This window comes from Salvelinus fontinalis, chromosome 11 (assembly GCF_029448725.1).
Source record: "Salvelinus fontinalis isolate EN_2023a chromosome 11, ASM2944872v1, whole genome shotgun sequence".
In the NCBI taxonomy this organism is placed as follows: Eukaryota; Metazoa; Chordata; class Actinopteri; order Salmoniformes; family Salmonidae; genus Salvelinus; species Salvelinus fontinalis.
The window spans coordinates 46,508,660-46,524,046 of NC_074675.1; the positions used below are offsets into that span (position 1 = coordinate 46,508,660).

Consider the following 15,387-nt stretch of genomic DNA (forward strand, 5'->3'; position numbering starts at 1 on the left):
GTCTTTAAAGGGGAGGTATTGCAGATATATAAGGGAGCTAAGGAGTCTTTAAAGGGGAAGTGTTGCAGACATGCAAGGCAGAGAGAGGAGTCTTTAAGGAGAGGTGTTGCAGACATCTTAGGGAGATAACACGTCTTTAAAGGGGAGGTGTTGCAGACATGTAAGGGAGCCAACCAGTCTTTAAAGGGGAGGTGATGAAGACATGTAAGGGAGCTAACGAGTCTTTAAAGGGGAGGTGTTGCAGACATGTAAGGGAGCAAAGGAGTCTTTAAAGGGGAGGTGTTGTAGACATGCAAGAGAGCCAAGGAGTCTTTAAAGGGGATATGTTCCAGACAAGCAAGGAAGTTAGAGGAGTCTTTAAGGGGAGGTGTTGCAGACACGCAAGGGAGCCAAAGAGTCTTTAAAGGGGAGGCGACGCAGACATGTAAGGGCACCAAGGGGTTTTTAAAGGGGAGGTGTTCCAGACAAGCAAGGCATTTAGAGGAGTCAATAAGGGAAGGTGTTGTAGACATGCAAGGGAGCCAAGGAGTCTTTAAAGGGGAGGTGTTATAGACATGTAAGGGAGTCAAGGAGTCTTTAAAGGGGACATGTTCCAGACATGCAAGGCAGTTAGAAGAGTCTTTAAAGAGGATGTGTTGCAGACATGTAAGGGAGCCAATGAGTCTTTAAAGGAGAGGTGTTGCAGACATGTAAGGGAGCCAAGGAGTCTTTAAAGGGGAGGTGTTGTAGACATGTAAGGAAGCCAAGGAGTCTCTAAAGGGGAGGTGTTATAGACAAGTAAGGGAGCCAAGGAGTCTTTAAAGGGGACGTGTTGTAGACATGTAAGGAAGCCAAGGAGTCTCTAAAGGGGAGGGGTTGCAGATATATAAGGGAGCTAAGGTCTCTTTAATGGGGAGGTGTTGCAGACATGTAAGGCAGAGAGAGGAGTCTTTAAAGGGGAGGTGTTGCAGACATGTAAGGGAGCAAAGGAGTCTTTAAAGGGGAGGTGTTGCAGATATATAAGGGAGCTAAGGTCTCTTTAATGGGGAGGTGTTGCAGACATGCAAGGCAGAGAGAGGAGTCTTTAAAGGGGAGGTGTTGCAGACATGCAAGGCAGAGAGAGGAGTCTTTAAAGGGGAGGTGTTGCAGACATGTAAGGGAGCAAAGGAGTCTTTAAAGGGGAGGTGTTGCAGACACGCAAGGGAGCCAAAGAGTCTTTAAAGGGGAGGCGACTCAGACATGTAAGGGCACCAAGGGGTCTTTAAAAGGGAGGTGTTCCAGACAAGCAAGGCATTTAGAGGAGTCTTTAAAGGGGAGGTGTTGCAGACATGTACGGGAGTAAAGGAGTCTTTAAAGGGGAGGTGTTGTATACATGCAAGGGAGCCAAGGATTCTTTAAAGGGGAGGTGTTCTAGACATGTAAGGGAGCCAATGAGTCTTTAAATGGGAGGTGTTGCAGACACGTAAGAGAGCAAAGAAGTCTTTAAAGGGGAGGTGTAGCAGACATGTAAGGGAGCCAAGGAGTCTTTAAAGGGGAGGTGTTGCAGACATGTATGGGAGCCAATGAGTCTTTAAAGGGGAGGTGTTGCAGACAAGTAGGGGAGAAAATGAGTCTTTAAAGGGGAGGTGTTGCAGACATGTAAGGGAGCAAAGGAGTCTTTAAAGGGGAGGTGTTGCAGACATGTAAGGGAGCCAACCAGTCTTTAAATGGGAGGTGTTGAAGACATGTAAGGGAGCCAAGGAGTCTTTAAAGGGGAGGTGTTCCAGACATGCAAGGCAGTTAGAGGAGTCTTTAAGTGGAGGTGTTGCAGACACTCAAGGGAGCCAAAGAGTCTTTAAAGGGGAGGCGACGCAGACATGTAAGGGCGCCAAGGGCTCTTTAAAGGGGACGTGTTCCAGACATGCAAGGCAGTTAGAAGAGTCTTTAAAGGGGAGGTGTTGAAAACATGTATGGGAGCCAATGAGTCTTTAAAGGGGATGTGCTAACGAGTCTTTAAAGGGGAGGTGTTGCAGACATGTAAGGGAGCAAAGGAGTCTTTAAAGGGGAGGTTTTGCAGACATGCAAGGCTTAGAGAGGATCCTTTAAAGGGGAGGTGTTGCAGACATGTAAGGGAGCAAAGGAGTCTTTAAAGGGGAGGTGTTGTAGAGATGCAAGGGAGCCAAGGAGTCTTTAAAGGGGAGGTGTTCCAGACATGCAAGGCAGTTAGAGGAGTCTTTAAGATGAGGTGTTGCAGACACTCAAGGGAGCCAAAGAGTCTTTAAAGGGGAGGCGACGCAGACATGTAAGTGCACAAAGGGGTCTTTAAAGAGGAGGTGTTCCAGACAAGCAAGGCATTTGGAGGAGTCTTTAAGTGGAGGTGTTGCAGTCAGGTACTGGAGCAAATTAGTCTTTAAAGGGAAGGTGTTGTAGACATGCAAGGGAGCCAAGAAGTCTTTAAACGGGAGGTGTTATAGACATGTAAGGGAGCCAAGGGGTCTTTAAAGGGGACGTGTTACAGACATTCAAGGCAGTTAGAAGAGTCTTTAAAGGGGAGGTGTTGCAGACATGTAAGGGAGCCAATGAGTCTTTAAAGGGGAGGTGTTGCAGACACGTAAGGGAGCAAAGGAGTCTTTAAAGGGGAGGTGTTGCAGACACGTAAGGAAGCTAAGGAGTCTTTAAAGGGGAGGTATTGCAGATATATAAGGGAGCTAAGGAGTCTTTAAAGGGGAAGTGTTGCAGACATGCAAGGCAGAGAGAGGAGTCTTTAAGGAGAGGTGTTGCAGACATCTTAGGGAGATAACACGTCTTTAAAGGGGAGGTGTTGCAGACATGTAAGGGAGCCAACCAGTCTTTAAAGGGGAGGTGATGAAGACATGTAAGGGAGCTAACGAGTCTTTAAAGGGGAGGTGTTGCAGACATGTAAGGGAGCAAAGGAGTCTTTAAAGGGGAGGTGTTGTAGACATGCAAGAGAGCCAAGGAGTCTTTAAAGGGGATATGTTCCAGACAAGCAAGGAAGTTAGAGGAGTCTTTAAGGGGAGGTGTTGCAGACACGCAAGGGAGCCAAAGAGTCTTTAAAGGGGAGGCGAAGCAGACATGTAAGGGCACCAAGGGGTTTTTAAAGGGGAGGTGTTCCAGACAAGCAAGGCATTTAGAGGAGTCAATAAGGGAAGGTGTTGTAGACATGCAAGGGAGCCAAGGAGTCTTTAAAGGGGAGGTGTTATAGACATGTAAGGGAGTCAAGGAGTCTTTAAAGGGGACATGTTCCAGACATGCAAGGCAGTTAGAAGAGTCTTTAAAGAGGATGTGTTGCAGACATGTAAGGGAGCCAATGAGTCTTTAAAGGAGAGGTGTTGCAGACATGTAAGGGAGCCAAGGAGTCTTTAAAGGGGAGGTGTTGTAGACATGTAAGGAAGCCAAGGAGTCTCTAAAGGGGAGGTGTTATAGACATGTAAGGGAGCCAAGGAGTCTTTAAAGGGGACGTGTTGTAGACATGTAAGGAAGCCAAGGAGTCTCTAAAGGGGAGGGGTTGCAGATATATAAGGGAGCTAAGGTCTCTTTAATGGGGAGGTGTTGCAGACATGCAAGGCAGAGAGAGGAGTCTTTAAAGGGGAGGTGTTGCAGACATGTAAGGGAGCAAAGGAGTCTTTAAAGGGGAGGTGTTGCAGACACGCAAGGGAGCCAAAGAGTCTTTAAAGGGGAGGCGACTCAGACATGTAAGGGCACCAAGGGGTCTTTAAAGGGGAGGTGTTCCAGACGAGCAAGGCATTTAGAGGAGTCTTTAAAGGGGAGGTGTTGCAGACATGTACGGGAGTAAAGGAGTCTTTAAAGGGGAGGTGTTGTATACATGCAAGGGAGCCAAGGATTCTTTAAAGGGGAGGTGTTCTAGACATGTAAGGGAGCCAATGAGTCTTTAAATGGGAGGTGTTGCAGACACGTAAGAGAGCAAAGAAGTCTTTAAAGGGGAGGTGTAGCAGACATGTAAGGGAGCCAAGGAGTCTTTAAAGGGGAGGTGTTGCAGACATGTATGGGAGCCAATGAGTCTTTAAAGGGGAGGTGTTGCAGACAAGTAGGGGAGAAAAGGAGTCTTTAAAGGGGAGGTGTTGCAGACATGTAAGGGAGCAAAGGAGTCTTTAAAGGGGAGGTGTTGCAGACATGAAAGGCTTAGAGAGGATTCTTTAAAGGGGAGGTGTTGCAGACATGTAAGGGAGCAAAGGAGTCTTTAAAGGGGAGGTGTTGCAGACATGTAAGGGAGCCAACCAGTCTTTAAATGGGAGGTGTTGAAGACATGTAAGGGAGCCAAGGAGTCTTTAAAGGGGAGGTGTTCCAGACATGCAAGGCAGTTAGAGGAGTCTTTAAGTGGAGGTGTTGCAGACACTCAAGGGAGCCAAAGAGTCTTTAAAGGGGAGGCGACGCAGACATGTAAGGGCGCCAAGGGCTCTTTAAAGGGGACGTGTTCCAGACATGCAAGGCAGTTAGAAGAGTCTTTAAAGGGGAGGTGTTGAAAACATGTATGGGAGCCAATGAGTCTTTAAAGGGGATGTGTTGCAGACAAGTAAGGGAGCAAAGGAGTCTTTAAAGGGGAGGTGTTGCAGACATGTAAGGGAGCAAAGGAGTCTTTAAAGGGGAGGTGTTGCAGACATGCAAGGCTTAGAGAGGATCCTTTAAAGGGGAGGTGTTGCAGACATGTAAGGGAGGAAAGGAGTCTTTAAAGGGGAGGTGTTGCAGACATGTAAGGGAGCCAACCAGTCTTTAAATGGGAGGTGTTGAAGACATGTAAGGGAGCTAACGAGCCTTTAAAGGGGAGTTGATGCAGACATGTAAGGGAGCAAAGGAGTCTTTAAAGGGGAGGTGTTGTAGAGATGCAAGGGAGCCAAGGAGTCTTTAAAGGGGAGGTGTTCCAGACATGCAAGGCAGTTAGAGGAGTCTTTAAGTGGAGGTGTTGCAGACACTCAAGGGAGCCAAAGAGTCTTTAAAGGGGAGGCGACGCAGACATGTAAGTGCACAAAGGGGTCTTTAAAGAGGAGGTGTTCCAGACAAGCAAGGCATTTGGAGGAGTCTTTAAGTGGAGGTGTTGCAGTCAGGTACTGGAGCAAATTAGTCTTTAAAGGGAAGGTGTTGTAGACATGCAAGGGAGCCAAGAAGTCTTTAAACGGGAGGTGTTATAGACATGTAAGGGAGCCAAGGGGTCTTTAAAGGGGACGTGTTACAGACATTCAAGGCAGTTAGAAGAGTCTTTAAAGGGGAGGTGTTGCAGACATGTAAGGGAGCCAATGAGTCTTTAAAGGGGAGGTGTTGCAGACACGTAAGGGAGCAAAGGAGTCTTTAAAGGGGAGGTGTTGCAGACACGTAAGGAAGCTAAGGAGTCTTTAAAGGGGAGGTATTGCAGATATATAAGGGAGCTAAGGAGTCTTTAAAGGGGAAGTGTTGCAGACATGCAAGGCAGAGAGAGGAGTCTTTAAGGAGAGGTGTTGCAGACATCTTAGGGAGATAACACGTCTTTAAAGGGGAGGTGTTGCAGACATGTAAGGGAGCCAACCAGTCTTTAAAGGGGAGGTGATGAAGACATGTAAGGGAGCTAACGAGTCTTTAAAGGGGAGGTGTTGCAGACATGTAAGGGAGCAAAGGAGTCTTTAAAGGGGAGGTGTTGTAGACATGCAAGAGAGCCAAGGAGTCTTTAAAGGGGATATGTTCCAGACAAGCAAGGAAGTTAGAGGAGTCTTTAAGGGGAGGTGTTGCAGACACGCAAGGGAGCCAAAGAGTCTTTAAAGGGGAGGCGAAGCAGACATGTAAGGGCACCAAGGGGTTTTTAAAGGGGAGGTGTTCCAGACAAGCAAGGCATTTAGAGGAGTCTTTAAAGGGGAGGTGTTGCAGACATGTAAGGGAGTCAAGGAGTCTTTAAAGGGGACATGTTCCAGACATGCAAGGCAGTTAGAAGAGTCTTTAAAGAGGATGTGTTGCAGACATGTAAGGGAGCCAATGAGTCTTTAAAGGAGAGGTGTTGCAGACATGTAAGGGAGCCAAGGAGTCTTTAAAGGGGACATGTTCCAGACATGCAAGGCAGTTAGAAGAGTCTTTAAAGGGAGGTGTTGCAGACATGTAAGGGAGCAGTTAGTCTTTAAAGGGGAGGTGTTGCAGACATGTAAGGGAGCCAAGGAGTCTTTAAAGGGGAGAGTTGTAGACATGTAAGGAAACCAAGGAGTCTCTAAAGGGGAGGTGTTGCAGATATATAAGGGAGCTAAGGTCTCTTTAATGGGGAGGTGTTGCAGACATGCAAGGCAGAGAGAGGAGTCTTTAAGGGGAGGTGTTATAGACATGTAAGGGAGATAACACGTCTTTAAAGGGGAGGTGTTGAAGACATGAAAGGGAGCCAAGGAGTCTTTAAAGGGGAGGTGTTCCAGACATGCAAGGTAGTTAGAGGAGTCTTTAAAGGGGAGGTGGTGCAGACATGTAAGGATGCCAAGGCGTCTTTAAAGGGGAGGTGTTGCAGACATGTAAGGTAGACAAGGAGTCTTTAAAGGGGAGGCGTTGCAGATATGTAAGGTAGCCAAGGGAACTTTAAAGGCGACGTGTTCCAGATATGCAAGGCAGTTAGAGGAGTCTAAGGGGAGGTCTTGCAGACATGTAATGGAGCCAAGAAGTCTTTAAAGGGGAGGTGTTTCAGACTTGTAAGGGAGCTAACGATCCTTTTTATTTTTTTTATTTCACCTTTATTTAACCAGGTAGGCCAGTTGTGTCATGCCCTGACCGTTGAGAGCTTTTTATGTCTCTATTTTGGTTTGGTCAGGGTGTGATTTGGGTGGGCATTCCATGTTCCTTTTTCTATGATTTGTATTTCTGTGTGTTTGGCCAGGTGTGGTTTTCAATCAGAGGCAGCTGTCTATCGTTGTCTCTGATTGAGAACCATACTTAGGTTGCCTTTTCCCACCTGTATTTGTGGGTAGTTGTCTATTTGTAGTTGCCTGTCAGCACTCATGTTTGTATAGCTTCACGGTTCGTTTGTTATTTTGTTAGTTTGTTAAGTGTTCGTTCGTTGAAATTAAGAAGACTGTACGCATCCCACACTGCACCTTGGTCTCCTCCCTTTGACGGCCGTGACAAGTTGAGAACAAGTTCTCATTTACAACTGCGACCTGGCCAAGATAAAAAAAAGCAGTGCGACACAAACAACACAGAGTTACACATGGAATAAACAAACATACAGTCAATGACACAATAGAAAAAAATCTATAAACTGTGTGTTGAAATGAGGAAAGATTAGAGAGGTAGGGCAATAAATAGGCCGTAGTGGCGAAGTAATTACAATTGAGCAATTAAACACTGGAGTGATAAATGTGCAGAAGATGAATGTGCCAGTAGAGATACTGGGGTGCAAAGGAGCAAAAAAATATATAACAATATGAGGATGAGGTAGTTGGATAGGCTATTTACAGATGGGCTATGTACAGGTGCAGTGATCTGGGAGCTGCTCTGACAGCTGATGCTTAAAGTTAGTGAGGGAGATATGAGTCTCCAGCTTCAGTGATTTTTGCAATTCGTTCCAGTCATTGGCAGCAGAGAACTGGAAGGAAAGGCGGCCAAAAGAGGAAAAGCTTTGGGGGTGACTAGTGAAATATACCTGCTGGAGAGCGTTCTACAGGTGGGTGCTGCTATGGTGACCAGTGAGCTGAGATAAGGCGGGGCTTTACCTAGCAAAGATCTAGCAATGACCTGGAGCCAGTGGGTTTGGTGACTAATATGAAGCGAGGGCCAGCCAATGAGAGCATACAGGTTGCAGTGGTGGGTAGTATATGGGGCTTGATGACAAAACGGATGGCACTGTGATAGACTGCATCCAATTTGCTGAGTAGAGTGTTGTAGGCTATTTTGTAAATGATATCGCCGAAATCAAGGATCGGTAGGATGGTCAGTTTAACGAGGGTATTTTTGGCAGCATGAGTAAAGGATGCTTTGTTGCGAAATAAGAAGCCGATACTCGATTTCATTTTGCATTGGAGATGCTAAATGTGAGTCTGGAAGGAGAGTTTACAGTCTAACCAAGCACCTAGGTATTTGTAATTGTCCACATATTCTAAGTCAGAACCGTCCAGAGAAGTGATGCTGGACGGGCGGGCAGGTGCGGGCAGCGATCGGTTGAAGAGCATGCATTTAGTTTGACTTGCATTTAAGAGCAGTTGGAGGCCACGGAAGGAGTGTTGTATGGCATTGTAGCTCGTCTGGAGGTTAGTTAACACAGTGTCCAAAGAAGGGCCAGAAGTATACAGAATGGTGTCGTCTGCGTAGAGGTGGATCAGAGAATCAACAGCAGCAAGAGCGACATCATTGATGTATACAGAGAAAAGAGTCGGCTTGAGATTTGAACCCTGTGGCACCCCCATAGAGACGGTCAGAGGTCCGGACAACAGGCCCTCCGATTTGACACACTGAACTCTATCAGAGAAGTAGTTGATGAACCAGGTGAGACAGTCATTTGAGAAACCAAGGCTGTTGAGTCTGCCGATAAGAATGTGGTGATTGACAGAGTCGAAAGCCTTGGCCAGGTCGATGAATACGGCTTCACAGTATTGTCTTTTATCGATGGCAAATTTGATGTTGTTTAGGACCTTGAGCGTGGCTGAGGTACCCCATGACCAGCTCTGAAACCAGATTGCATAGTGGAGAAGGTACGGTGGGATTCGAAATGGTCGGTGATCTGTTTGTTAACTTGGCTTTTGAAGACCTTAGAAAGGCAGGGTAGGATAGATATAGGTCTGTAACAGTTTGGGTCTAGAGTGTCTCCCCCTTTGAAGAGGGGAATGACCTTGGCAGCTTTCCAATCTTTGGGCATCTCAGATGATACAAAAGAGAGGTTGAACAGGCTAGTAATAGGGGTTGCAACAATTGCGGTGGATAATTTTAAAAAGAGAGGGTCCAGATTGTCTAGCCCAGTTGATTTGTAGGGGTCCAGATTTTGCAACTCTTTCAGAACATCAGCTATCTGGATTTGGGTGAAGGAGAAATGGGGGAGGTTTGTGCAAGGTTTGTGGGGGGTGCAGGGCTGTTGACCGGGCTAGGGGTAGCCAGGTGGAAAGCATGGCCAGCTGTAGAAATTCTCAATTATCGTGGATTTATCGGTGATGACACTGTTTCCTAGCCTCAGTGCAGGGGGCAGCTGGGAGGAGGTGCTCTTATTCTCCATGGACTTTACAGTGTCCCAGAACTTTTTGGCGTTTTGCTACAGGATGCAAATTTCTGTTTGAAAAAGCTAAGCTTTGCTTAACTGACTGCCTGTGTGTATTGGTTCCTAACTTCCCTGAAAAGTTGTGTATCGTGGGGGCTATTTGATGCTAATGCAGTACGCCACAGGATGTTTTTGTGCTGGTCAAGGGTCTGGAGTGAACCATGGGCTGTATCTGTTCCTGGTTCTACATTTTTTTAATGGGGCATGCTTATTTAAGATGATGAGGAAAGCACTTTTAAAGAATAACCAGCATCCTCTACTGACAGAATGAGGTCAATATCCTTCCAGGATACCCGGGCCAGGTCGATTAGAAAGGCCTGCTCGCTGAAGTGTTTTAGGGAGCGTTTGACAGTGATGAGGGGTGGTAGTTTGACCGCAGATCCATTACGGACGCAGGCAATGAGGCAGTGATCGCTGAGATCCTGGTTGAAGACAGCAGAGTTGTATTTAGAGGGCAGGTTGGTCAGGATGATGTCTATGAGGGTGCCTGTGTTTACAGATTTGGGGTTGTACCTGGTAGGTTCATTGATAATTTGTGTTAGATTGAGGGCATCTAGCTTAGATTGTAGATGTTTCAGACATGCAAGGGAGCCAAGGAGTCGTTAAAGGGGAGGTGTTGCAGACATGTAAGGGAGATAATGACTCTTTAAAGGGGAGGTGTACCAGACATGTAAGGGAGCCAAGGAGTCTTTAAAGGGGAGGTATTCCAGACATGTAAGGGAGATAATGAGTCTTTAAAGGGGAGGTGTACCAGACATGTAAGGGAGCCAAGGAGTTTTTAAAGGGGAGGTGTTTCAGACATGTAATAGAGCTAACGAGTCTTTAAATGTGTCTTCATTTTCAGCTTTGAATGAGAGAATTTATTTCCCTAAGATTATGCTTTCAATATAGTTCTTGTTTTATTAATATTATGTTACTTGTTTATGTGTTTTCTTATCCTGTTGAGGATGGGGGCGCTGTTTAGACTATTTATGCTAATCGGGTAATTTTTGAAACGGCTTCCCACAAAATCCTTGATCGTACAATATGCATATTATTATTATTATTGGATAGAAAACAGTCTATAGTTTCTATAGGAGTTGAAATTTTGTCTCTAAGTGGAACAGAGCCCATTCTACAGCAATTTCCCTGACATGGAGTCAGATTTCAGAAATGTTGGCCACTGTTCTGAAGTCAGTTAAAAGGGCACTGTTATTGCTATGACTATACGGACAATTCTTACGTCTTCCCCTGGATGCCTTTACGTGATGACGATTCCAATGGGGTCGATTGCGCGTTCACAGGCCCTATAAATTAAAAAACCCTGTAGCTAGCAAGTCTTTTCTTGGTGCGTAACGCGCGTGGAGGACACCGACCCGCTCCTGTTCCAAGCGTTAGTTTAGCCTGTTATAATTCTCCGGTCATCTTTTCACTCGTTATAGGAGTTAAAAACATCATAAGGTAGTTAATTTAAAGCGTTTTATAGCAATTTATATCCGTTTAGTGCGATTTTGGGACATTTATTTCTTTAACGCTGTGAATAGCTGGGCACGCTTTCAGTTCATCCCGAACGCAGTTGGCATTTCCACATGGCAAGAGGACAGCTTTCCACCAAAAGACGATTACTCCCAAGAAAGGATCCTTTGCCCAAGATACTGATGGAAGAACAGCTCAAAGTAGGACATTTTTATTATGATAAATCGTGTTTCTGTCGAAACATTTTAGTGGCTTAGGACGCCATGTTTTTTGACGTAGCTTCGCTTGGCGCAAACTGTATTGAAAAGTAAGGATAAATTAAAAAATGTAATTCCGCAATTGTATTAAGAATTAAATTGTCTATCAATCCTTGTCCACCCTATATTTTTTGGTCACGTTTATGAGTATTTATGTATAAGAGTAGATCACTGTCTAAGTGGCGCAAGGACATTTTCTGACCAGCTGAGCTACATTTCACATTGTCTAACCATGATTTTGGTGGCTAAATATAAACATTTTCGATCAAACTCTATATGGATTGTGTAATATGATGTTACAGGAGTGTCATCGGAAGAATTCTGAGAAGGTTAGTGAAAAAATTAATATCTTTTGGCGATGTTGACTTTTATCGCTCACTTTGGCTAGAATCAATGCTGGGCTGCTATGTGCTATGCTAATATAACGATTTATTGTGTTTTCGCTGTAAGACACTTAGAAAATCTGAAATATTGTCTGTATTCACAGGATCTGTGTCTTTCGATTCGTGTATGCTGTGTATTTTTACGAAATGTTTGATGATTAGTAAGTAGGTAAACACGTTGCTCTAAGTAGTTTTTCTATTCCATTTGTGACGGTGGGTGCAATTGTAACCTATGCCATCTACCTGAAATATGCACTTTTTTCTAACAAAACCTATCCCATACCATAAATATGTTATCAGACTGTCATCTAATGAGTTTTTTTGTTGGTTAGGGGCTATAAATATCTTAGTTTAGCCGAATTGGTGATGGCTACTGGTGTTGGTGGACAAATAAAAGATGGTGGATTATGCTAATGTATTTTTAGGTAATAGATGTACATCTTTACATATTGTGTCTTCCCTGTAAAACATTTTAAAAATCGGACATGTTGACTGGATTCACAAGATCTGTGTCTTTCATTAGCTGTATTGGACCTTAATGTGTGAAAGTTAAATATTTTAAAAGAATATTTTTTTTGAATTTCGCGGCACTGGTTTTTCAGTGGGGGGGGGGGGGGGGGGGGGGGGTGTGCCGCTAGCGGCACGCTGATCCTAGACAGGTTATATGTAAGACTTAATGCCATTTGTAATTTGTTTTGTTGCAGACTTAAGTTTAAAAAACTATCCAGATAAGAAATTGTCATAGAATTAGAGAAACATATTATTGGTCACTAAGACGTTTGTAACCCATTCACAGTAAAAACATATTTCTATTCTGATTTCAGACGATCAATCCTTACAGACTCAATATGCTCCAAGTTTTTTACTATCATCATTAGAAAGTTTTGTAAATGGCAGATGTTTGGGAGAAAAGCATGTATTTCTGTATAAGATACACATTTTCACTGGTGTTTTGTCTTGACCGATTACAATATATTTGATGTGGTGTTATTGTATGTCATATCATTTGAAAAACCTGTTTCTCAGCTTTTAAAATGTGTATCATGTCTTCTTATAAGGTTTGACACCAGAAAAGTATTCTAATTTATCCACATCCAGATATTGTACAGTACGTGCTAATAAATACCACCTTCCCACTTGGTTATGAATGCACGATACGGAGTCTTTAAAGGGGAGGTGTTCCAGACATGTAAGTTGTTTGATACACGAACCTGTATGTGTTTAAAGAGAACAGGGGTGAATCTCAAAAGTCTTTCCTAGATTCTTTGCATCCTCTCCCCTCGCCGCCTCCTCAAATGGCAGAGGGAAGCGAGGAGAGCATTGGATCAAAAGATCCTTCAGAGTAGACACAAGGAATTGAGGAATTACTTTTACGATGCACCCCAGGAGAGGGAGTTTTAGAACTCCTAGTCAGATCCTAGTGTATCAGTGATGGAGGTCGAGGGGGAGAGGGAAGGGAGTCGATAGGAGCTAGCTAGACGGTTCACTCTATTCTAGTAAAGGTCAGTGTGCTCCCCAGCCTATCCCTGCCTGCTTGAATCTCTCTCTCCCTCTCTCTCGCCCATGAACTTTCCCTCTCCCGCCATTCTTGGTAAGTTCACGCCAGGAGACGACAGAGCAGCCCAGTGTCTGGATAAACAGGGCAGAAAAGGTTGGCTGTGTGAACAGTGAAATGCTCTATTGGATGTGATGGAATAGAAGGATAAAGGTTGTGCCACTCGATCTGCTTGGTCGTGGTTGAGAGTAATATTGAGTCAGAGTAGCACCTTGAAGCAGTTCCATTTGAGACCATAACATGTACATAGCAGGACAGTTCAATCTCATCGCTTTTCAGACAGTCTTTTCTTCATACATAATTCACAAGACATTCTTTCCAGGTTAACATTTCAAATAGCTTGCAGTCTGTCTCTGAAGAAGCTTAAAATCTAAAAACCTCATCATAACAGATCAGGGTGCCAAACAATGAGAATGACAGCAGAGTGGTGATAGAAAACTCTGTGTCATTCAACAACAACTTTGTTGCATTAGTAAGAGGGGTAACATACAGCTAACACTTGACAAACTATATTTTTTCTGTAGACACTTTTTTGAAAACCCAAGCAGAAGGGAGAGCAGAAAAGCGTTACCTGCAGCCCGGGAGGTCGTAGGTCAGGGTGGTTCCAGATGAGCCAGAAGGACAGGACAAGGGTGGGACGGACAGTGTGGAGGCACAGAGAGCACAAGGAAGGATATGGCAGGAAGCACAACCAAAACAAAGAGAAATGAGGGGGGAAGAGTGTGAGAGAATTGGGGGGTGCCAAGGGATAGGTAAATGGGTTAGGAGGACGGATTAAGGAAAAGGGAGGTAGGGAAATGTGGGATGGTGAGGAAAGAGGAGGTGTGAAGAAGAGGAGAGGTTGGGCAGAGGAGTACTTTTTGTTTTCCTCGAAAAAAAGAACCAAAAAAAGGAATGAACCCATACCTTGGTTGTTTAACGTCAGGTGCGCCATACCTTGAAGGAAAGAACAGAAAAAAAGAAAACAAAGGAAAAAAGGTCATAAAAAGGTAACGGGAGGAAAAAAACATTGTCACAACGTTGGACTGCAGTTTGTGACAGACATCCTGGGGCAGACTCGGATGTCAGAGATTCAACTCAAAGGTATAAAAAAAAAGAAAGAGAAAGAGAGAAAGAGAGAGAGAGAAGATAACGAAAAAACAAGCAAACACTTCTTGATGTGGGGGGGGGTAGAAGAAAAAAAGCATTTCATTCGGCGCAACCCCCGTAGGCCATTGCTCACACAAATGCTTTTTTTTTCTCACTGAAGTACTTATGGAACATACACATAGTAACTGTTTGGCAGGGTCGAGATTTAACTGAATTCTTTGCCTACGGTATAAATCTTTTCTGCTCTTGGAGATCCAAGGTCTCTAACAGAACGGGTCAGTGAAAAGTGTAAAAACACAAAGAGAGAAGAACATTTGTTTCGTTGCCAGGAACAGAAGATTATATACACTGACACAGATGCAGTAAATAACAAACATCCAAAATACAATGTTCGTGAAATGTTCGTGAAATGTTTTGGCTCAAACAAATTTGAGCCAAAACAGGAGTCCAATCATTTCAAAGGGCTTCACAGTTTTTGAAAATATGTCAACCACACACAGCAACAGCTATCAATGTAGTCAATCTGAGTCACATCTGAACACAATAACAGCTCTCCGACAGATATCCGGCAGCAGTTTACAACGATACATCCCAAGTGCTGACGAAATTACTTCAGCCAGACCAACTTTAAACAAACTGTAGATGTGGGCTTGATATGTGCTTCTCTCAAGCCGGCAGGACACCGTTACAGCATCAAAAGACCTTTGTTCACACTATTGTCAAAGCCGTGAAAGGTTGAACAGCAGTCCTACTAGTCAAGATGTCGCTTATAAATAACTGAGAACAAAATGAGTAGTATGTTCTATCCATGAACATTTCAGAAAATGTCAGAATCCGTTTTAATGTCTGATATGATCACAGCCTTGAATTCAAAGAACTGCTCATGTTTCACTTACTGTAGCTTGGTATATTCTTACCACTGACAGAATAACATACAACATTATACCACGACCACTGTTGGCTAAACAGTGGGAATAAGATAGCCTATAGTTTAACTGCTAAATAACCTTCCAAAAAACCCCACAGAGGATAAGCTACGAAGAAAAAAGGACTGAACTTACTTAATATAGGAACCTTTATTAACCTATTTTCCAGTGAAAAGAAGGGCATTTTCATTGTAGGGCTACAATGACCATCTGCTGCTCTTGTCCAATCAGCTTTAACTTGGCTGAATCAATCACTTCTAGGTCCAGGTTCACAAGTCCAATCGTTCTCCAGTTAAACACCAGGCAGCCTTCATCGGGACAGACAAACAATTGCAAGGCCACAGATTTCCTGGAATATGAATATTTAGATTTCTTACAAAACACATATGCAGCTGTACACACATAATAGGATGTTTTGATTGACCTGACATTTTCTCAGAGCAACTGAGAAGTACACAGAATCAACGTCTTGAGGTTTTGGCAAGAAGCCACCCTGCTGACAAATGATATGTCTTGAACAGGACATTTCTAGTCCACACTGATGATT

The 15,387-nt window shown here is 44.2% G+C and overlaps 1 protein-coding gene across 13 annotated transcripts in view; it reads right to left on the minus strand.

Annotated features, from left to right (window-relative positions):
- LOC129865839 (neurexin-2-like) overlaps positions 1 to 15,387 on the minus strand; it is a 1,012,026-nt gene that overhangs the window by 845,538 nt on the left and 151,101 nt on the right. For 11 of the 13 annotated variants that reach the window (XM_055938878.1, XM_055938873.1, XM_055938874.1 and 8 more), the window contains exon 3: positions 13,732 to 13,761. The exons of the other annotated variants lie outside the window; for them this stretch is intronic. In XM_055938878.1, coding sequence (XP_055794853.1) covers positions 13,732 to 13,761 — 30 coding nt within the window. The remainder of the gene's footprint in view (positions 1 to 13,731; positions 13,762 to 15,387) is intronic. 13 annotated transcript variants of the gene reach the window in all.